General features: G+C 33.6%; 1 protein-coding gene across 1 annotated transcript; it reads right to left on the bottom strand.

The window, feature by feature from the left end:
- Nucleotides 1-636: 636 nt before the first annotated feature.
- LOC131077648 (uncharacterized) lies at nucleotides 637-18859 on the bottom strand. Its single transcript, XM_059221997.1, has 2 exons — nucleotides 18579-18859; nucleotides 637-739 (listed from the first exon to the last, which is right to left on the bottom strand). Exons 1-2 carry the CDS (start codon nucleotides 18857-18859, stop codon nucleotides 637-639), a joined length of 384 nt encoding a protein of 127 aa, XP_059077980.1.
- Nucleotides 18860-25323: the final 6464 nt, after the last annotated feature.

Raw genomic sequence — 25323 nt, 5'->3', positions numbered from 1 at the left:
GTTGTATTTAGTTTGATCCCCTTAAGCCACATGTCCTAATTAGGTCCATCCCCTTAAGCCATTTCCTAATTAGTTCAAATGATCCACTTTTAATCCACATGTCCTATTCAGTTTGACCCCTTTAAGACACATGTCTTAATTAGGCCCATCCCTTTAAACCATGTCCTAATTAGTTCAAATGATCCCCTTTTAAGCCACATGTCCTATTTAGTTTGGTATCCTTAAGCCTCATGTCCTAATTATTTAATTTCCCCTTAATGCATGTCCTAATTAACTTTTCATCCCAAAAATGACCAGCCATCAACTTATGTATACACCACCTCATTGGTATGCGTGATTTGTTTGCAAGAATTGGTAGGTTTGTGATGAGGTCAGCAAAATATGGAGCTATGTGTGCTTTGGTTATTTTCAAGTCTAAAATGTCCCTATAGGATAGGTCATCATAATAGAACCAGTGTCTCTCCTCTCTCCATGCATGATATGAATCAAGTTCCTCATCAATGGCCCTAACTGCATCAAGAATGTTTTGCATATTCGATGTAAAATGCACCATGTGCTCAGACATGTAGGGGAATTAAGGATCTCATTAACTCTTTCTTGAATGGTTCCAACATTTTCATCTATCCTAGCTCGATATCAAGCCTTATTGGATCCAGAGGGTGGAAGTGGAGCCTGGGGTGGAGGTGGAGGTGGAGGTGGAGGTGGTGCACCATGAGTTGGATCAGCTGGGGGGTGAAGCCTGCAGTGGATTAAGCAACTCATTTATGTCAAAATCATCCATGTGATCTATCTAGATATGCACACATAGATGTGAGATGGGTATTTTGAGCTCTACTATACATTATATATCTAGATGTATAATCTAACTAGAGATAGAGATATAAGGATAAATCTAGATACATGTTAACTAAACATGTTCATTTAACTTTTGAGCACACATGTACATATATAACATATTCAACATTTGACCACATGTACACATTGAATTTGAAACTTTCAAGCACACATATACATACATGTGTATTTTAAATAACATTTAAAATTTAAATTGCTCTCTAGATTGTGGTTAAAGGAAATCCAATTAAATAGGACATGTGGCTTAAAAGGGGATCATTTGAACTAATTAGGACATGGCTCAAGGGGATGGGCCTAATTAGGACATGCAACTTAAGGGGATCAAACTAAATAGGACATGTGGCTTAAAAGGGGATCATTTGAACTAATTAGGACATGGCTTAAGGGGATGGGCCTAATTAGGACATGTTACTTAAGGGGATAAAACTAAATAGGACATGTGGCTTAAAAGGGGATCATTTGAACTAATTAGAACATGACTTAAGAGGATGGACCTAATTAGGATATGTGGCTTAAGGGGATCAAACTAAATAGGACATGTGGCTTAAAAGGGGATCATTCAAACTAATTAGGACATGGCTGAAGGGGATGGACCTAATTAGGACATGTGGCTTAAGGGGATCAAAAAATAAGGACATGTGACTTAAAAGGGGATCATTTCAACTAATTAGGACATGGATTAAGGGGAAATTAACTAATTAGGACAATATGAGAGATAAATAGATAAATGGATAAATGGATGAAGGGATGTATACATATGAGAGATAAAGGGAGAGGGATCTGGTGAAAGTGTAAGAGTGAGAGATAGAGACAAGGAGAGATACAAAGTAGGAGAGAGATAAGAAAAATTACAATGCAAGAGAGAGGGGAGATGGAGATATATATATATATAGTAATTTAATAAAACTAAAAATAGAAAGAGATAGAGAAATATATATGGAGGGAGAGAATGAGGAAAGAGAGAGGGATAGAGAGATAAATATTGAAGTGAGAGAGAGAGGGAGAGAGAAATAAGGAGAAATATGAAGAAAGAGAGGGGGGTATCTATATGTGGGCGTGTATATATGGAGGGAGAGGGAGAGATATATGTGTAGAGGTAGATGAAGAGATCAAGAAAGATACAGATGGTTTGTGAGAGATAAAGCTAGGTAGGAGTAGAGATGGAGAGATATGGTAGAGAAATATAAATAAGGAAGTAGGGATTTAAGTGAAATTTTAGATATATGGAGAGCGTTTATCATGTGTACTTACATTGAAAGTATATAATTGAGGGGTCCTATAAATCAGCTAAAGGTCCTAATGAAATATTGTTTGTGTTAGGTACACATTTCAAACTTGTTTAAGGGGGGCCATGTGATAATGAATCTCTTACTTGGGGTCATGTTAATTATGTCTTAAGTCTAGATCATGTGTGTGATAATGAATGTAACTTTAACATGGGGTCACATGTGATAATTAATTTGTCTTAAGGGGTCCTAGACAAACATGATTGAAAGTAGGGGTCCTAATGAGATCTTGAATTTACTATTATCCTCATTGACGGTAGAGGATGTAGCTAATTACTTGTCTTAAGGGGTCTTATTTTGACTATGTAGGTCCTAATGAGATCATGAATGATGTCTAGGTTTAAATGTGTGTATTGAAATTATATTCTACATTCCTTAGGTTTGGGTTTGAATTTCATTTTCATTTTTGTTTTCATTTTTATTTCGTTTTCATTTTTGTTTTTGTTTTTTTATTTCATTTGAACTTTTTTGTTTTGGTTTTGGTTTTTATTTTCATTTTCATTCATTAAGCAAAAAATGAATTTTATAATAAAAATTCTTGATTATTAAAACCTAAAATAACATTTTTGAAAAAAAAAAAAAAACCTAAACTAATCAATTCAAAAAATATTATTTTCACAATTTCAAAAAGAACTAACTGAAACAAAAAAAAAATCTTTTATAAATTGAAAAAATATAATAAAAACTAAAAATTAGGAAAAAAACCAGGAAGCGGCCTACCTGGAAGGTTTGCTAGCAACTCGAAATCAGGATCTCAATTAGAAAAAATGAGTCAAGTCCCGTTTTTTTTTTAATTTAATATTTTAAGAAACTAGATCCCGTTTCATTTAAAACAGGATCCTGTTTCATTTTATAATGGGAACCTGTTTCTAAAATTAGGCTCGAGATCCTGAAGCCTACGGGATTCCAATTCATTTTTAGGCTCGCAATCTCATGGCTAATTAGGATCTCATTTCATCGCCCATGTGCTCCACTTGATTTGCCCTTTTTTCTAAGTGTAAAACTTCCACATTAAGTGGACACAACTTTTTGCACTTACCCAAGGACAAAGGTTAACAACAAAAAAAAAGTTACCAAAAACTATGGCCCCAAAAAATATGTTTCAATTGTGCTTCACATGGAAAATTCTCTTATACCTCTCCTTAAGTTCTGGAACAAAGGTCTTCCAAGAACTCACGGTCATTCTTAGGTTTACACACAAATTGTTGTTCTGCACCAGCAAGTCAATAGCATTAGTTTCATCAAGGAGACTGGAAAGATGTTCTAATCTTTCTTCAACTATCTCCTTTACTTTCTAGAAAGTATTCACTACATCTTCTCACTGTCTTTGGACTCATATAAGCTCAAACTATAAAAAATATATCATTTTTCTCTATGTACCATCTTTATCATTGAAAATATCAAATGATTTACCAAGGGAGTTCAGCTCGGACTCAATGGAGTCAATTTTAGCTCTGAAATTTTCAATAGCAGCAGGCCATCGAAGATAGTACGTATACACTCTAGCCACTTCTTCAACACATTATTTCATTTCCTTTATGCTTTTTGATAATCTTTTTTATGCTCTGGCACGCCTTTTCTCCATAGCTTCCTATACTTCATCTTTTTCAATAATTTATTCAGGTGATTGCTTCAAGCGATCTTCGAGTTGTTCAAAAAGGACATCTAGTAAAATATCTGCAAGATTATTTAAAGTAATGTTGTTCTAGAGCAGATAAGAAACTAAGACTTCTTTAATTTTATCTTGATCATAGGATGGACGTGAAAGCCACATATCTCCAATTTTCCTCATACCATTCTCTTCTTCAATCACACTTAATGTATTTGATGTCATGCAAGGGTCATCTTCATCCATGCCATCTTCTTGTTCTTCAACTATAGACATATTTTCCCCAGCTTCTTTATGATGGTTTTGAATCATCAAGGTTAATTATTTCTTTCTTTTCTTCACTTTTCTTCATCTTCTTCAATTTCAGAGAAAAAACTACAACTGTTCTCTTCAAACTTCTTGTGTTGAAGGAGGAACTCTCCTTAGGAGTGCTAACAATTCCAGGTACTAGACCAAAACACCACATCTTCTAAGGTCATGAAATGATTTTTACATGTCTTATCTTTGTCTACTAAACAGCCCAGAAACCTATAAATTTATTTTCCAATAGGGGCTTTTGACTTCCATATAACATTTTCCTTCAATGGTAAAGATCTTAAGAAATAAAACATTAAGCACATGATTAGGGAACCAAAACAGAAAGGATATCCATCATGTTTTGTCATAGTGATATTATCTATCAATTGAATCCATAATAATTCACACAAATTGAAATCTTTGGCTTCTTTTACCATCTGATGTGCAGTGTGTTAGAATAACTGGTAGACAATTGAGAGGGGGGGTGAATCACTTGTCAACAGATTATATTAATCAAACCACTTTATAACCTTTAATCGGAGCACATAAACAATGAATATCGGAATAGTGAAAACAGATACCGGTAAGCAATAAAACTTAAGAATGAAACAAAGAATTAACACAATGCAACTATACCACATAACACCATGATTTGTAAGTGGAAAACCCAGTAAAGGGAAAAACCACAATGGGAAGCCTACCCACAGTCAGATAATACTTCTATAGAAAGTATGTGATACAATAAGGGGGCCTGCACATGCAATAAGGCACACTACCTAGAGCATACTTCTCATTAAAAAGGAGTCACACTGACTACAGAGAGGTTATAACCACCTCAATATAATTGGACAACAATCCAGAAGAATGAACTACCAATGATAGCATCTAACATGCCTGATTACAGTCCCTGTTAAGCTCAATACTGAAGGCCTTTGACCTCTTACATAAACCCAATTTGATCTTCAATGATCAACCAAATCTCTTGCCTGAATGATATTACATTATTCACACATTACATTCCATTGCCACAACCTTGACCATGATCTACAATGAGATCTTACATCAATTTATACAAACCCTAAGGCCTAAACCAATTAGGTCGGCCACCTAAAAGATATTACAATAAGATCATTACATACATCTACATTACAATGATATGCCATGTCAACTTTAGATCAAAACACCATTAACCAATCCGTAAATCATCTCGGTAACGTGTAGGGAACACATTACATGATATCGGTCCATAACCTAGATAGGTACCAGACCTAATTTGGGTCCACCATGCCAAAGCGATGTCTCCAATTAGTCGAGGCATGAATAAAGATCATCTTCTGCATCTTGAATTCCATATAGAAGCTGCACCAACACCACTTATGCATCGTGTCAAAGATTCTCAGTAAAAGATCTGCCAGTAAAACCTTAAACCCTTACCGGTATAGGCTTACTAGAATGTATGATAGCATCTGATTACCAAGTCAATACCAACTAACCAAAACATACTCTAGAAGCATGCAACACATCAAACCAAACATATTCCATTGATCCAAACATGTTGGTAGTGTCCAACTATTAGTCCCTTCTGCTGGTAACACTAGTTCTTCTACCGGTAACCAAAATCTATCTGTCAGTAACCAATCATAATAGCTAGTGTTGACATCAATGACAAAACATTAGTGCAAAACATAATCAATTCCTTCATATTGCCAACAATCTTCCATTTTGGCATTGATGGAAGCACTAGATGTGAAAAAAAAAAACATCTAAGTGCCAAGAAATGCCAAAAATTTCTCATAGAAGATATAACAATGAAAAACTAAAAAAATCCCAGCAACTCCCCCTGAAGAGTGCAATCCAATCTGAAATTGATCTGAATCTCTCCCATATAACATATTATTTTTCACATAATGTATCTCTCCCCCTTTGACATCAATGCTAAAGATATGACATAGATATCAAAATTCTGTGAATCTCAAATCTAACTACTCCCCCTAAGTAGTAGCACCACTACATCAATCTGGAGCAAAGGATAAAGTTGATGATGCATGTCGGACTGATGCACTGCTCCATCAATTAAGTTTCTATCGGAGGGGTAGATACCCCTAACCTATCTCTCAAATACTCAAATGATTCCTTAGACAATGGTTTAGTGAATATATCTGCAATCTGCTCTTTAGTGTTCACATAAACCAATTTGACTTCCTTTTCTTCCACCTTGTCCTTCATAAAGTTATATTTTATTGATATGTTTTTAGCCTTAGAGTGAAATACCAGATTATTAGACATGTCAATAGCTACAGATTTATCACAATACATAACTACTAGTTCACTGCAATTTACTTTGATATCCTTCAACATTTTCTTCATCCACAAGACCTGTGTACAATTAGTTGTTGCTGCAACATATTCAATTTTTGCACTAGATAAAGAAATGCATGATTATTTTTTGTTGATCCATGAAACCAATTTATTTCCAAGAAAGAAAGCTCCACTAGAAGTTCTCTTCCGGTCATCAGTATCTCCTGCCCAATTTGAATCTATATATGCACATAAAGTGAAGTTATCATCTCTAGAATACCATAAGCCATATTCTATTGTTCCTTGCAAATACTGGAATATCCTGTCTACTGTACATTCATGATTTTCTTTAGGATTACTTTGATATCTTGAAACAATACTTATTGCATTCATAATATCCAGTCTAGTCTGAATTAGATATAACAAGCCACCAATCATATACGTATACCTTGTCAAATTTACCAGTGCAGATGTGTCTTTGATAGATAATTTCTCACTTGTCACCATAGGAGTACTTACCAGTTTGGAATTATGCATACTAAACTTCTTCAACAATTCTCTTAGATACTTATTTTGACAGATAAAAATGCCTTTGTCAGTTTGAGAAATCTACAAACCTAAGAAAAATCTCATTTCACCAATCATAGACATTTCAAATTCATCCTTCATATTATTAGAGAATTCCATGCACAATTTATCTTCACCTCCAAAAATGATATCATCAACAAATACTTCAATAATCAAAACATCATCATCAATGATCTTATAATACAAATTGTTGTCACCACTACCCTTAGTAAAACCAAGCTTCAAAAGATATTTATCCAACCTTGCATACCAAGCTCTAGGAGCTTGTTTCAATCCATATAATGCTTTCCTTAACCTGAAAACCATATCTTTGTCATCTGTTAGTGAAAATCCATTAGGCTGCTCAATGTATACTTCTTCCTCAAGTTCACTATTCAAAAATGCACATTTAACATCCATTTGATAGACCTTATAGTTCTTATATGTTGCATAGGCAAGAAATAGTCTAACAACTTCAATTCTAGCTATAGGTGCCAATGTCTCACCATAATCAATTCCTTCCATTTGACAATATCCTTTACAAACTAGTCTAGCCTTGTTTCTTATAACTTGAGCATCCTCATTTAGTTTATTTCTCAAAACCCATTTAGTTCCAATAACATTCTTATTTTTAGGTCGGGGAACTAAAGTCCAAGTGTTATTCTTCTCTGTCTGATCTAATTCATCTTCCATAGCCTTTAACCAATATTCATCTTTACAAGCTTCAATAATAGAGGCCTGTTCAATTTGAGAAATAAGACACACCTCTTCATTTGCCAGTCTTCTTCTTGTCATAAATCCCTTGTTATTGTCTCCAATGATTTGATCTTCAGAATGATTTAATCATACATACCTTGATGTCTTCTAAACTTTAGGTTCTCTAATTTGTCATCAGTCACAGTTGAATTTTCTGATTGTGTCAGTGTGGTTGTCTCAGTGTCTTGTACCGATTGAGGCATTGTTGGTTTAGTTATGATCATTTCCACTGCCGGTTCTCTATCATATGATATAGATTGATCTTTGTATTGCTCATCCACTTTCACATTTGTGCTCTCCACAATTTTATGCAATCTTAGGTATATCTCTAACTGCCTTTGTTGAACTGATCTTAACAATATAATCAAAATTAACATGTCACAACCTCATGCCATAACCAACTCTCATCAATATGAGAAATCAAACATGTCTTATCACCAGTGTTGAAGTGAAAGATATTACCTCTAGTCTGAGTACCAGTTGCAATCTCCAAACCAGTTTTGTTAATGATTTTACATTTTCTATCTTTGAACTGAAGTTGGAATCCCTTGTCCACCAATTGACCAACACTTAAAATATTAATCTTTAAACCTTCTACATTTTAAACATTATCAGTATTATGCTTACCATCTAGAGAAATAATACCTCTACCTTTGATCATACATGCTTTGTCATCCCCAAATCTCACTTGACCGCCATTGAATTCATGTAGGGACAGAAATTTTCATTTATCTCTAGTCATATGATGTGAGCATCCAATATCAATTACCCATTCATCCTTGTCTTCAACTTTTTCTGTCAGGACCTTTTCTTCATTCTTGATAACCAGTTCCAGTTCATCTTTCTTTATAGCATAGAACACCCATTCCTTTCCATTGTCGGATCCACTAGCAGAGTCACGTGTTGGTTCTTCATCCAAGTTATCACTTACTCCTTCCTCATCCGCTATGTAGCAGAGTTTGTTTTTCTTGAATCTATATTTGTTCTGATTAGGCTTAAATGATTTCTTAACTCTTTCTTCAAATCTTGCATTCCTCTTAGGACATCTAGATGCAAAATGACCAATCTTATTACATGCAAAATATTTAAAAGGTACTTTTCCTTCATACTTACTTCCTATTGGTCCTTTAGGTACTCTTCTAGAAAATAAGGCTTCAAGTTGTTCAAATTCTTCATCCTCTTTCCCCATATCTTTCAATTCTTTTGTATATAGGACATTCCAATCACTTTTGTTGGTAGATGATGATGCATTAAAAGCAAGTTCATATTTTGCAGCTCCAGAGGGTCCAAATTCTTCAAGTTCAAAAGCAGATAATTTCCCAATCAGAATGTCTCTGTTAACTGAAGTGTTTGCCATTGTTATCAATTCATTAATTGCAGTAGCCTTCATCTTGTAAGCTGGTGGTAGGGCTCTCAAAACTTTAGAAACTATTTCATCTTCACTTAGAGATCCTCCACAACATTGAATTCCCATGACAATCTGATTTACTCTTTCCATAAATGTAGCAATTCTTTCGTTATCTTCCATCTTCAAGTTCTCATATCTTACCCAGTAACCATCAAGTTTATCAATTTTGACAGTAGGGTCACATTCATTTAGAGTTTACAATTTATCAGTCAATCCCATGATTTGTTGATTAGTAAGTGTACACAAGAGGGCTTCTCTAGCTCTGCAATCATTTTCAATATTTTTGTCCAAGTCTGCTGGAGCAGAATTGCCAGATGCCAGATCATAAGGTGTGTATCCTTTCTCAATGATCTCCCAAATATCCTTACCAAGACATCTAATATGAGTCTCCATTCAGATTTTCCATATCCCATAGTTTGTTCCTTCAAGCTTAGGGATTTCTCTTTTGAAAATAGTTCCCGATGAATTTGAAGTATTAGTTGCCATAGAATCTACCTCAAGCAGTTAAGCTTCTAGAAGAGAGGACCAAAGCTCTGATACCAATTGTTAGAATAATTGGTGGACAACTCAGAGAGGGGGGGTGAATCAGTTGTCAACAGATTATATTAATCAAACCACTTTATAACCTTTAACCGAAGCACATAAATAATGAATACCGAAATAGAAGAAACAGATACCAGTAAGCAATAAAAATAAAGAATGAAACAAAGAGTTAACAAAATGCAACCATACCACATAACACCATGATTTGTACATGGAAAACCCAGTAAAGGGAAAAACCACGGTGGGAAGCCTACCCACAGTCAAATAATACTTCTGCAAAAAGAATGTGATACAATAAGGGGGCCTACATATGTAGGAAGGCACATTGCCTAGAGTGTATTGCTCATTACAAAGGAGTCACACTGACTACAGAGAGGTTATAACCACCTCAATATAATTGGACAACAATCCAGAAGAATGAACTACTAATGATAGCATCTACCATCCCTGATTACAGTCCCGGTTAAGCTCAATACCAGAGGCCTTTGACCTCTTACATAAACCCAGTTTGATCTTCAATGATTGACCAAATCTCCTACCTGAATGATATTACATTATTCACACATTACTATCATCTTGGATTCCATAGGAAAGGATGTAAAAATACCTCTTTTGTGCTAACCCTACTTTGATTCTTCTTCTGCACTTCAACTTCTCTTTCTCTTTAGACTCTTCAACACACAATGTCAAAATGATCACAAAATTAAATATTTAACTTGTTTGATATGCCTAGGGTTCTACCGCTAAAGATTGTCTTGTCACAATGACACCATCATTTGTACTTCTGCATATGCAATTTATCAGAGCACACTAAACCCAATATCAACATTAACATGTTGAATCCATAGCATGTATCTCTTTGGCGGGGGAGACAAATAGATTTTCTTTGAAGCTCCCCCTAAGCCAAAGCTATCGGATCAATTTCTGGAGGATGAAGCATCTGTATCAGACTTTGGCACAACAGACACATTCGTTCTTCTTCTTTGGTTCATTTTTTTCTGCCAGAGCAATCACATTCCTGCAACTATTAGCAAAATGTCCAAACTTGTTGCAATTGTAACAGTTGATATTCCTTTGTCCTAAATTCATTAAGTTGTTCTAGATCTACATTGATTGGATTTATTACCAAAACCATAGCATAGGTGACAATAAACATGAAAGGTTTTATTCATCATATTCATAAGTGATCCATTCACTCCATTCACAAATGGTCTATAGCTTCTATTCATAACTTGATTACTGATGTTACTAGCCTTGTGTCCAAAACTCTTACAATTAAAGCATTGAGTATTTTGATTTATTTTGTGTTGGCAATATTGCATTATAACAAACAATGAAAGATTGTTGGCATTTCATAAGGATATTGAGAAGGTTGTTGATGATTATGGATATAACTGATTAAGGATGTTTACTGTCTTGATATTATTATTTTGTCATTGATGTCGAGAAATTGATTTTCTAATTCAGTATGATGTTGCCATATCTTGAGAAGTATGATATGAAGAATATATAGATGTCGCTAAAAGACACAGAAAAAAATATGATGAATAAGGTATTCAATGGGCAGCTAGTATTGAGTCAGACAATGATGAGATCATGATGTTTTAGATTGTTTTAACATCATACATATGTTGTAAATTTTAAAGGTTAATACTACACTATGTTATCAAACAAAGAACCTAGTCGGTAAACCCTAAGGTTATCGCTATCGGTTAATGAAGGCAGAATGTCTACCAAGTGAATTTTAGTATTTACCGAGTTGTTACCGAGTTGTAACCGAGCTATAACAGAATGCATTAAATGTTTACATGCATTATTTAATAAAGGAAGCTGATGAGCTAGAACTAATTAAATGATTGGTGAGCTGTGAATGAAGTTTGTTAACGAATCTAAGGCAAAGGAAAGTCGGCATAAATATCTACAACTTAGATTGACCTGCAATACCCTAGCACAAGTTCCAAGAAATATATGCAAGTTCCAAGGTGGAGTAAAACATTTTCAGATCGAAAGATGCATTGAACCTGGACAAGATTGAAGATCTGATTGCTATGATTGATCATGGGAAATGTGATCAAGGAGATTAAGTGGTTACCTAATTTTTTATAAATAGGAAACTGTTGATAAACAATGCATGTGGGCAAGTGTATGCATAGGGATGCTACATAGTGACTACCGAGCACGGAAGCTTGAAGACCTATTAGAATAACAGAGTATAGAAGCCCAACAGATAGACAAGATTAGTTCTATGTCTAGATTGTATTAAACAAATAGGAATCTGCTTTAGCATTTTAGATGTGAAGTTGCGGATGGATTTTTATTACTGTTATTTTGTGAAAGTGACAGAAAATCTCTTAACCGAGTGGACTTAACAGTCTTATTTGTAAAACCCTCTAGCAAGGTGACATTCTGATTGAGTGCTTGAAATCCTTTAACAAGGTCACTTCTAACAAGGTGAAGATTCTAACAGATCTGAGGGAAATCCCTTAACCGAGTCACATCTAGCAATGTGTTTGTAATCTTTAATAGGATTTGCTTTTAACCAAGCATACTCTAGAAGAGTATATTTCTTAGTGGGTCCGAAATCCCACAGTGGTTTTTTCCTATTTGGGTTTCCACGTTAAATTTGGTGTTATGAGGTTTATGATGTTTATATGCTTTTGAGTTTGTATGTTTAATAGTTTTGGTTATATTACTAAAGTATATGTTACCGAGGTTGAATCTGATGTTTTTATGGATGATTAAGTTTGTATGATTCACCCCCCCCCCTCTCATCTTATTGCCTATTGGATCTGTACTTATATTAAGTATCAGAACTATCAATTGGTATCAGAGCTTTGGAATCTGGAAGGAAAGTTTAAAGGCACTTGAGTTAAAGATCCAAAGATGTATAAGAGGGATGCACCAAAGTTGAACAAGTCAATTTTCTCTACATGGCAGAGAAGGATGAAGCTACATCTATCAGGAGTTGGAGAATATGTTGTATACTATCTGGAGAATGATTTTGTTACACCGAGCACCTATCCATTAACTATGGAAGAGATAAAGGCGAAGCAAGAACATATTCAAGCAATGATTGAAATAACATCCACATTGACCGACTTAGAGTTTAATGATCTAGAAGGTTGTAATGATGCAAAGGCAATGTGGGATAAGCTCATATCAGTATATGGAGGGGATGAACATGTTCAAAGAGCAAAAGTAGATAGTCTAAGAGGACAACTTGAATCTATGAGGATGAATGAAGGTGAGAACATAACTCAATACAATACAAGACTAAAGGAGATTGTCAATCAAATCAAAGGAGCAGGTGGAACTATTGAAGAAAATGATATAACAAGTAAGTTGTTAAGAACCCTTCTACCAGCTAAATGTAAAAGGAGAGGTCATTTGAAACAAAGAAAGACTAGTTTGCAAAGGTTATGCTCAAGAAGAAGGAATTGATTATGGTGAAACTTTTGCACCTGTTGCTATACTTGAAGGAGTAAGAACATTGTTGGCCTATGCTTCTTTCAAAAACTTCAAGGTATATCAAATGGATGTCAAATCTGCATTTCTGAATGGAATATTAGAAGAAGAAGTTTTCATTGAACAACCTGAAGGTTTTGTTGAAGACGCTAATAAAGATCAGGTATGTAAATTGAACAAAGCTTTATATGGTTTGAAACAAGCACCTAGAGCATGGTATGAAAGATTGCACTCTTATTTGATTAAGATTGGTTTTATAAGGACAAGTGAGAACAACAACATGTACATGATGATTAAAATGGAATACTGATCTCAGCCATATTTGTTGATGATATTAGATTTTGTGGAAATGACTCTTTATGCAAGAACTTTGGAAATGAAATGAGCAAAGAATTTGAGATGTCATTAATCAGTGAGATAAAGTATTTTATAGGTTTATAGATACTACAAATGAAAAATGAGATTTTCATTACTCAATCCAAGTACATAAAGGAAATTTTGAAGAAATTTGGAATGGAGGATTCGAAACCAGTAAGTACTCCTATGACTACCAACTGTAAATTGTCAAAGAATGATGAATTTGCATCTATTGATGAGACACTTTACCCATCCATGATTGGAAAGATACAATATGTTGTTCACAATAGACCAGATATAGCACATGCAGTAGGTATAGTTGCAAGATTCTCTGCAGATCCTAAGGAAACACACATGACAGCAATCAAAAGAATTTTTAGATACTTGAAAGGCACTGAGGATTATGGCTTAGTATCAGAAAGGAAATAATTTTGATTTAAAAGTTTATACTGATGTTGATTGGGTAGGCAACATTGATGACAGAAAAAGCACAAGTTGAGGAGATTTCTTTTTAGGAGAAAGACTAGTGAGTTGGCTTAGTAGTCAACAACAGAAGCTGAATACATTGTTGTAGCATTGAATTGTACCAACATTGCATGGATCAAACAACTGTTAGAAGGTATAAATGAGAAAGTTACCGAGCCAATAACTATATTCTGTGACAATACTAGTTCCATTAATATTTCAAAGAATCCTGTTATGCACTCTAAGACAAAGCACATATCTATCAAATATCATTATCTTAGAGAAGAAGCTCAAGAGAAGAAAGTGGTGTTGGAGTATGTTAGGACAAAGGAACAAATAGCAGATATCTTCACCAAGCCACTACCAAGGGACATTTTTGAATATCTCAAAAGTAAGTTAGGGGTCCTACCCCTATCTTCTACTCACTGACCGAGTTTGGTGAAAGCATCAATCCGATGACTCTATTGAATATCTTTAAGGAGTTGATGCTGATTTATACACTTTAGGATGTTTTCTAAAGGTGTACAGGAAATAATATAGGAAACAATACAAGGAACAGGAATTGAAGACAAAATGCTCTGACCGAGACTCAGTTGATACACAATAGTAGGAAATAACTTCTTACAGAAAGAAATTATGTTTTAGTTCTTTACTTTTTGGCATTGTTGTCAAAGGGGGAGAAGACCTACAAAGGGGGAGAAGACTAATATAGAGGAAGAAGACCTATTAGGGGAGAAGACTAAAAGAAAACTGAGCAGACTAGAGATTGGAAAGAAGACTGAAAACAAGAGAAGTCTAATGTATGGGGGAGAGCATTTCAGCATTTCAGAATCACAACAATCTGAATCTATTAAGGTCAAATCAACTGGTTTTCCATCAATGCCAAAGGGGGAGATTGTTGGCAATATTGCATTATAACAGACAATGAAAGATTGTTGGCATTTCATAAGGATGTTGAGAAGGTTGTTGATGATTATGGATATAACTGATTAAGGATGTTTACTGTCTTGATATTATTATTTTGTCATTGATGTCAAGAAATTGATTTTCTAATTCAGTATGATGTTGCCATATCTTGAGAAGTATGATATGAAGAATATATAGATGTCAGTAAAAGACACAGAAAAAAATATGATGAATAAGGGGATGAATAAGGTATTCAATGGGCAACTAGTATCGAGTCAGAAAATGATGAGATCATGATGTTTTAGATTGTTTTAACATCATACATATGTTGTAAATTGTAAAGGTTAATACTTCACTATGTTATCAAACAAAGAATCTAGTTGGTAAACCCTAAGGTTATCGCTTGGTTAATGAAGGCAGAATGTCTACCGAGTGAAGTTTAGTATTTACCGAGTTGTTATCGAGTTGTAACCGAGCTATAACAAAATGCATTAAATGTTTACATGCATTATTTAATGAAGGAAGCTGATGAGCTGGAACTGATTAAATGATTGGTGAGTTGTGAATGAAGTTTGTTAACGAATCTAAGGCAAAGAAAAGTCGGCATAGAGATCTACAGCTCAGATTGAACCGCAATACCCTAGCACAAGTTCCAAGAAATATATGCAAGTTCAAAGGCAGGGTAAAACATTTTCAAATCAAAAGATGCATTGAACCTAGACAAGATTGAAGATCTGATGGCTATGATTGATCATGGGAAATGTGATCAAGGAGAGTAAGCGATTACCTAATTGTTTATAAATAGGAAACTATTGATAAACAATGTATGCGGGCAAGTGTATGCACAAGGATGCTACATAGTGATTACCGAGCACAGAAGCTTGAAGACCTGTTAGAATAATAGAGTATAGAAGCCCAATAGATAGACAAGATTAGTTCTATGTCTAGATTGTATTGAACAAATAGGAATCTGCTTTAGCATTTTAGATGTGAAGTTGTAGATAGATTTTTATTACTGTTATTTTGTGAAAGTGACAGAAAATCTCTTAACCGAGTGGACTTAATAGTCTTATTTGTAAAACCCTCTAGCAAGGTGACATTCTGATTGAGTGTTTGAAATCCTTTAACAAGGTCACTTGTAACAAGGTGAAGATCCAACAGATCTGAGGGAAATCCCTTAATCGGGTCACATCTAGCAATGTGTTTGTAATCTTTAACAAGATTTGCTTTTAACCGAGCATACTCTAGAAGAGTATATTTCTTAGTGGGTCCGAAATCCCACAGTGGTTTTTCCCTATTTGGGTTTCCATGTTAAATCTGGTGTTATGAGGTTTATGATGTTTATATGCTTTTGAGTTTGTATGTTTAACAGTTTTGGTTATATTACTGAAGTATATGTTACCGAGGTTGAATCTAATGTTTTTATGAATGATTGAGTTTGTATGATTCACCCCCCCCTCTCATCTTGTTGGCTATTAGATCTGTACTTATATTAAGTATCAGAACTATCATTTTGCACCTGCATTCTATAGCCTGTCCAAAACTATTGCAATGAAAACAATAACCATTGAATGATGGTTACCTTTGAGCATTTGGTTGTCGGACCGAAAGTCTTCTTGTAGCAATTCTTTGATTTTGAACCTTGTTTGTATCTTCAGGTTTCTTTTCATCTTCCACCTTCTCCTCTTTGCCTTTGCCTTTGTCATTCTAATTTGAGCATTTTCCGAAATGAAAACTAATCCTTCTCTATCTTTATTATATTTTTGCATGATCAATAATTTATCCAGTAATGCACTACTTTCATAATGAGACAAGGCACAAAAATGTGTTGGGGAAAGGAATTATTCCCCTTGTGTCAAATGATATGGAAATGACAGTTCAAAAATAAAAAGGGTATTCAAAATTGTCCCCAATGTGAATTGAAGGATGTATTGACATAAAGACATTGTATTTCATCCTATAATGGTGTGTCACACTTGTGGGATATCTTTTTTTTTGTCTAAAATCACCTTTTTTTTAGAAAAACCAATTATTTAAGTCTAGATGGGTTCCACGTAAGGGGTAATGGGGGTTAAATAAAACCCTCTTGGAGAGAACTTAATTATACGTAAATCAAACTCTCAATAGAGTCTCTTTCACACCTATCAAAATGCTTACAAAAAATATTTTTTCTTCAACTTTTGGAGGATCAAATGAAATGATTTAGAAATACAATTTTGTAAGTATGTAGCCCTTAGTAAATTATCTTTCTAAAACTTCTAATATGAATTATGTATTTTTTAATATTATACATTTATATTAGTTTTATAATAAATTTAGGTCCATTACAAAACAAATATTGACCTTTATTTGAGACAGTAGGTAAAACAATAAATTTTGTTGGGAACTTTTTTTAAAATTGCATAATGGTGAATAAATATTTGTGCATAAGACATTAGAGTTAGTGGTTTAATTCAATAAATCGTCAAAAAAAAAATTGTAATGAAATTTTTGTGATATGGAATAATATTAGTTTATAAAATATAAAAGAGTATAAATTGATTGAAAAATAAAACAAAAAATGATATAAATTCTCATTTAAAAACTTAAAATAATATGATGTGAATCTATGTATAAAATTCCACAACTCATTATTTTACATCATCCATAAACTCTTGAATTTTTATTTTTTTTCTTTAATTAAAAAATATTGAAGATGACGATTTTGCACATCCCATAATTTAGAACAAAATGTGGGGTAGACTATTGTGGGATCAAATAGTCATAGTGCAATAATTAAATAATATAACCTTGAGTGCTTGATAAATTCTAGTAATGACTAATAATATGAATGATGTTGATGGTCAAACTTGAAAGCCTGTATATGCCTTTAAAATATGATCATGAATGTACATGTCAAATCAAATATTTGTCAAAACTCTATCTCCTAGTCTAAGAAAGATAAAGGTAAATGTCAAAGGAATATGGTAAGAATGATCAAATAAATGATGAATTAATACCAATGGGTGGTCCTAGTATATGTCAATGTGTATAGATACTGTTAGAGTTATCATGTTGTGGCTAATAATTATGTATTTAATTATTAGTCTATTATACTCTACGCTTAAGCTAAACTTAGGCATTTAATAATATTGTAGGTATTTAATGATTATTCTAATTATTAAATACATTTTATCTCTTTAGGGTTTCTTTAGGGTTGCACAACTTTAGGGTTGCTTATTCTCCTTTTATAAGGATTGTATCATATTTTCTTTTTTAATTCCCTCTCTAAATGATAATCTTTTTCTTCAGAGCTATTATTGCTTTTTTACCTCCATTTTTCTCTTGTGGTAGGTATTTTTCTTGCAAGTGTTCTTGGGATCTCTGAAGTTATATTTCTCAACTTCTTCATGGTATCAGAGCCTACATCTATTGCTACGTGTTCCTAATTTGTTAGAAGATTTTTTGGGTGTTAGGGTTTCAAATTTTTTACAGCCTTTTATTTGGATATGGGGTACTTTTTTGTTTTTGGGCATTTTCAGCTCAAACAGATCTCATTGTTGAGCTCAAAACACCCAAAACCCCCCATTTTCATATCAAATTTGTCCAATTTGGACAACTTTGGCTCTGAATTTTTTTTTTTGTTTTTTACCCTTTCCTCAGCACGAATTTTGAGAAAAAAATAAAAAAATAGCAGTTTAATGGCATACCCAAGCCGAATGCAACAAAAAAATTTAAAAAATAAAAATAAAAATTTAAAAGGGTTTCATTTTTTTTTAAATAGTACAAAAAGGGGGGGGTCAGCGGCCTTTGCAAGTCTGTACAGCTCGCAGCAGGTCGTGGACCCTGCTCCCCCACCAGCGGATCTTGTCTTCCAGCCATCATCACCTGCTCTGACCCCCACCCATGCCTTGGTGCCACCACCTGCTCCGGTCCCCGCCCGTGACGACCCTTGCAGCCGCCCTCCCGGCTGCCACCTCCTGCCTGCCGCCTCCCGGTCGTCACCTCCTCCCTACCCCCACCAACCACCTCCCGACAGCTACCTCCTACCCACCGCCACTGACCCATGCCACCTCTATGCCCCCACCGACGTTTTCTGGCCTTTGCCGACGTTTTCCGACGAGTTTTTCAAGCAACGAATTTTTTTTGCAGGCAGAAGGATTTTTCAGGCACCGGATTTTTTTTTTGGCTATGTTTTCCAGTGGACGGATTTTTTTCGATAGAGAGGGAATATTCTCAAAATATTTCACTAATGTCAGCATGATGTCATGTTGATGTCAGCGGTACGGACAACTATACATGGCCCTTGAGACCCTTTGTGTGCCCTAAAAGAGGGTTTTTTTTTCATTTGGCCATAACTTGGGCATATGATATCATTTTTTGGAAAATGAGATATCGTTGAAAAGATGGTTTTGTCTATTTTCCAGATTTATGGGTTTCATCACCTAGTTTTTCTATTGGTACATTCTATTGCCATTTGAAGTTGATGTAGCCAGTTAAAACATAACCAATATAACAAAGAATAATCAGAAATAAACACAAGTCTGGATCAATTATTCTTCATTATTCTTCTGTAAATCTAACCATTCTACAATTACAATGAAAAAGTCCCTATTTTAAACAATCACCAAAAATTTCCTTTTTGGGCAGATTTTTACAAAATCCAAAAATTGCCATTTATGAAAATTTTCAAATCTATCCCAAAAATCACAAAATCTTCTAGAAATATTAAAAACATTCCTACGACACAAAAAAACAACTTTCTAATCTCATAAAGATTACGAGCTCAAAATTAACTAAAAAACCAACTTTCTAAAAAACCAAAAAAGAAAGTAAAAGCCAATTTTGAGGCCTTAGATGAAGGAATCCGACCCTGAAAATTTGAATTTTTGGAGGCCCTACTAAACTAGGTTCTATAGACAATCTAATCAACTCCTCAAGATACACATCCACGTAAAATTTCAGCCCAATCGGATGACTAAGTCAAAAGTTATGACCCCGCAAAGTCCCTGCATCAGAAGCCAAAGGTGTTGTTTTCATTCCCAAGCTCATATCTTTTCGCTAGTTTCTCTGTTCTTTGTGATTCCACCGGCATTGGGACAGTGTTTCAATTCTCTTCACAACCATCTATGCACTTTTTTTAGATTTTATTCCAGGTACATTTTATTCAACTTTTTGTGTTTTCACAGTCTGGTGAATTACTTAGACATGTGAGATCGTGGAAGCTTCTCATTTGCATGGGATGACTTGTTTTTGGTTGTTATTCATGTATTTCCATCCTTTTGTCTTCTTTGAGCATTGTATACATCATTTTGTAAGCATTTTCCTTTTTACAAATGCATTGAGATAAAGTGCCACTATGCCTTGCATGCTCGATGAAATGCCCCGCCAAAAACCTTAAAGGAAAACAACACAACTAGGAAACTAAAAGGGTGTAATATTTTTTTTTTTAAAGATTAAGTGCATCAATTATAACAATAGCATATTTAATAACATGGCAGAAGTCTAACAGATGATTTCCTAAGGGTTACCAACGAAGATTAATTCGTAGATTATATTAACACCATGGTGAATCCAATTGTTCATCTAATTAGGAAAATTAAATGCTTAAGTTTAAAACTAAAGATACATCTAAATTCCATAATGAAAGAATCAAAGTACTCTAATGCATTTATCTATCCATAAACCGTTTATACAAAAGATTAAAGCAACTGAATTAACATACATTCCACTGACATAATATTACAATATCCATAAATACATGGCTTCCAATAACACCACAGATTACAAAGTTACAATATCAAGGTTACATAAAAGTTTGATACAATGACCACAAGGTCTTAATTGAACAATGATCATGAACAAGAGTTGGTACATAAACCATGAACCAAGAAACACCAGCGAAGCCTTTCCTCACCTGAAGATACCATCCAGAACATCCGATGGGAAGTGGCACTACCACCCGACCATGTGATCCTGAAATGGAACCACCCCACTGTGCTAGGAGATAGTAGAAAACCCTCAAGCAAACAAAGTAAGACAAGTACAAAAGAACTACAAGACTCCACAAACATCCATGTGACTCTAAGGAGAGAGTGTCATCACATAGCTTAAGATGGATACCATGGTATAGCCTCCATAGGTCCCGGCCCCCATCCTAGGTTATCCTGGTAACCTCTCTTGAACCTCTGATTCCAACTACGTCTCATGCGGACCCTACCAATCCTTTCGTGAAGACAAGGTGGTATGTTTGCCATTTCGAGTCTTCTCGCAAAATTATGAGCCCTGTACTAGCACTCACCTATGCACGAGACACATTATCTTATTTAATATTTACCTGTACCAATTCAATTATTATGTTATCACTTTTTAACTGACTTTCGACGAGTTATCCTGTCATCCACTTCGGACATGACCCCTGCTCGAAAGCCACTCTCTCTCATAGGACACTAACAAGAAAGGTCTTTCTATGAGAACTCTATGGTGAAACAGACATCCATAACTAATCCTAACAAACCACAAGTGAAGGATACACAATCACTAACCTAAGATTGACCATTTAGACAAAACACATAGTGGCTCACATCAATGGGGTTATACAACAACACCTGACCAAGAAGATATAACAACATAGGACACAATGACAACTCAACCAGAATTGCAATGAAATTAAGCTTGACTGCAAACACCATTTACACAAGAATCTAATACAAATAATTTTTTCTCAAAACAGCCAAAAGCATAAAATACTTGCAATTAAAGATTTTCCAGAAAATAAGAAAATACAACTATATTAATACAAGGGAATCCATGTTGTCATTTGTCCAATAAGGTTAAATAAAATCACATAAAAATTAACCCCCTAATTATATGTTCATAATTACTTTACAAATAAACCCGATTAGATTGTATCAATAATCTAAATTAAATTTCAAATTTTAAATTATATATAATAATATAATATAATTACATAAATATATATATTCTACGAATATAATATTATATAATTATATCACATTAAAATATATAATAAAAAGATGATTTAATTTGAAATATCCTTCATTTCCAAAATAACATAATTAAAACCACAGAAAATACTATATAAACATATATATAATATTATTATTATTTTATTTATTTATTTATTTTTTAATTAATTTATTTTTTTTTAATTTTATTTATTTATTTCTTATTATTATTTTTCATTTTTTTATTATTTTTTTTACTTAATTTTTTTTTAATTTTCTTTTTTTTTTTAATGTTTTTCTTTTTAAATATAATAAACCAAAAACTAGTAAATTCTATTTTCAACCAAAATTTATTTCCAACCAAATTTATTTACAAGGAAATTAAATTAATACATAATTTCTCCAAAATAATATAATAAAATAATTTCCCTTAACTTTTAATAACACAATAAATTTAATTAATGATTAAATTTATTTTTATAATAACTAAATAATTCCACAAAGATACACAAATATTAAAAATGACTTCCATAGCCAAATATCGAAACAAAAATCAAACAATAGGGAATATTTTCTCTGGTAAATCCCATTCCTCCCAAATCTTGCAATTTTTATGCACAATAAAAATCTTGGCAAAATTTGTCATATTAACTTTTCCCAATCTTTTCAAAATTTTAGATTTTAATCTACAAACACCCAGGAAATAACTTTTTTCCATAAACTAGAACTAATTTTAGAAATGGACTTTAGCCAAGAACAAGAAATAATTAGATAGGATTTTAGATTTGACAAACATTTTAACACACACGCCATTTAGAAAGAAGAAAGAAATAAAATATTTTCTTTAAAACAATAATCAAAGAAGCCACCCAACCTAGTATAGCTTTCCTGGAAGAATTTTGTAGAAGAGCCCTAATCCTTCAACAAGCTTCCAAATAAATTTCTCTTTTTCTAAATTCCCTGACCTGTTTCCTATGTCACCCCTAAAATGAAGACCTATTCCCTTTTTAAACTAAAATTTTAGGTTGCATATTTTTTTTCCTCCAAAACCCTAATATTTTAATTTTAGTAATAAAAGCAATTTTATTTTTATTTTCTTTTCTAATTTCTTAACAAAGAAATAAGTTCACACGCAATAATTAAAAATCATTTTTCTTTCTTTTATTTTCTCAAGCAAAATTAATTAATTTTCTAAATAAAGAAATTAAAGCAATACTTTAATTCTAATTAATTCTTTTATTCATTTATTCTTTTTTTTATTCAAAATTCTGGGAAACAATAAATGAAATTAAACTAATTTATTTTTCACTAAAATTTAAATAAAATATATTTCTAATATCATGCAACTTGCAACTTAATTTAATAATTTCTTTTAATTAATTAAATTTATAATCTCAATGCATAAAATATAACATTCCAAAAATACCAATTATGGGATAATTCCATAAATTTAATTAATTAATTAAAACCACTAAACACACAACTAAGCAAATCAAAGCAAGGACTCATAAGAAGATCAAATGACAAAATACGAAGGCCAGACAACTGACAGGATGACCAACTGATGACACTCACAAGAGTGTAGCTGAGTAAAATAGGGTCAACTACTACCTCCTCCACTTCCATCAGAAAATATAAGGCACGATCAGACCTATGAAGCCAGGTGGAGACGATACCCCGTACCTACCTGGTACTTGTACCTACAATATCCTGCATCACCGAACCACACATGCATATATACAATATAGAAGACACGACATACACACTGATGAAGGAGAATCGCGATGTTCCCAGTCTCATCAAAATGAATGAAGGAAAATCGTCCCCTTGCATCCAATACATTCGCAGACACACAACATATAATTACACATTGCATAGATAAAGTAAAGTGTCAATAAATAGCAATAATCCATAAAATGCCATAAATCACAAGTACTGATATACTGCAAATAAATTATGAATCTCATATCTAGATAAAGCATGAAATAAAGTTATATAAATCTAAAAACCACATCATGGTAATGTATCCACTAAAAGTAAACATAATAAAATATGAGTCTAATAGTTCAAACGAGTTGGGGTACTACAATCGAGATCTTGCACATCTTGTGTCTTATTGTACTCGCACTCCATTATAAAGTGCCATGGGGGGATTTGATGTTTTCCTTTGTTTGCCATCTACCTTTGTCAAGTGAGTGTTCCTTCCATGACATTAGTCTTGTGATGTGTGCCAAGTAAGTGTTCCTTCCACGACACTAGCCTTTATATGTGTTTGTACTTTTTGCTGCACTCTCGATGTTCTTGGTTCTTCGTCATGTAGTTTTTCTTGGAATTCAGTTTCAGTGTACCTATCACCTCTCCCTTGTCAGCATTATGGGGGGGTTTCTCTTGTTGTTTGTTGGTTCTAATTCTTCCTTGGTTCGTTGGAGTGAGCTATGTATTCAGTATTTGTTCCTATGTACTAGGAGGATGTAGTGGTTGGTTACCTATGCATTTCAGTGAGATGGATCATTTACCATATGGACACTCTTTCATTCCTTTTTTTTTGGAGGCAACCTTCCATCTTCGATTGATCAACTCTTTAGACTTTGGTGTTTTAGCCATATGTATCTTCGAGTTCAATTGTTTGCCTTTGTTTGCCATCTAATTCAAGTAGTGTTATTTGCGGGCACTCATGCAAATTATAGTCTTCTCTACCTAATCATCTTCTATTTCAGTGGAAGCTCTTTAGATCCACAGTTATTCTTCAATTGTGTTTGCAGCTTCATGCTTCAGTGGTGTTCTTCATGTTCATCCTTTGTTCCTTTTTTTTGGGACATTGTCTTGTTTGGAGGCTTCTTTAGTCCTTCACATGTATTTCTCTCTTTAGGAGAGGAGTTTTTCCCATGAGCTTTTCTCTTTTTCTCTAGTTGTGAGAGATCTTTTGTACTTGGGTACCTCATCAAGCCTAGTTGTCGGGACCCATTGTTACTTTCATGCATTTTATTTTCGTGCATTTTTCAGTCCTTAGTTGTTTTTAGCTACTCCCTAAGTTCATCTTAAGAGGGGGTGTTAGAGTTATCATGTTGTGGATAATAATTATTTATTTAATTATTAGTCTATTATACTCTACACTTAAGCTAAACTTAGGCATTTAATAATATTGTAGGTATTTAATAATTATTCTAATTATTAAATACACTTTATCCCTTTAGGGTTTCTTTAGGGTTGCACAACTTTAGAGATGTTTATTCTCCTTTTATAAGGATTGTATTGTATTTTCTTTTCTAATTCCCTCTCTGAATAATAATCTTTTTTTCCAGAGCCATTATTGCTTTTTTGCCTCCATTCTTCTATTGTGAGAGGTATTTTGCTTGTAGGTGTTCTTGGGATCTCTGAAGTTGTATTTCTCAACTTCTTCAAATACACATAATAGATAAATGTGGTCTTCAAAATATGTCATATATAAAGTGGTATTGTGTGAAAGGGATGAAATAAATGCATTGTGTGTAAAAAAAACAAATGGATTGTATATTGTCATGAATATAATCATATTTGTTAAAAAATGAAGATAATGTGACATAC

This window comes from Cryptomeria japonica, chromosome 6 (genome assembly GCF_030272615.1).
Source record: "Cryptomeria japonica chromosome 6, Sugi_1.0, whole genome shotgun sequence".
NCBI classification, from domain to species: Eukaryota; Viridiplantae; Streptophyta; class Pinopsida; order Cupressales; family Cupressaceae; genus Cryptomeria; species Cryptomeria japonica.
This window is presented reverse-complemented; position numbering and strand designations above follow the sequence as displayed.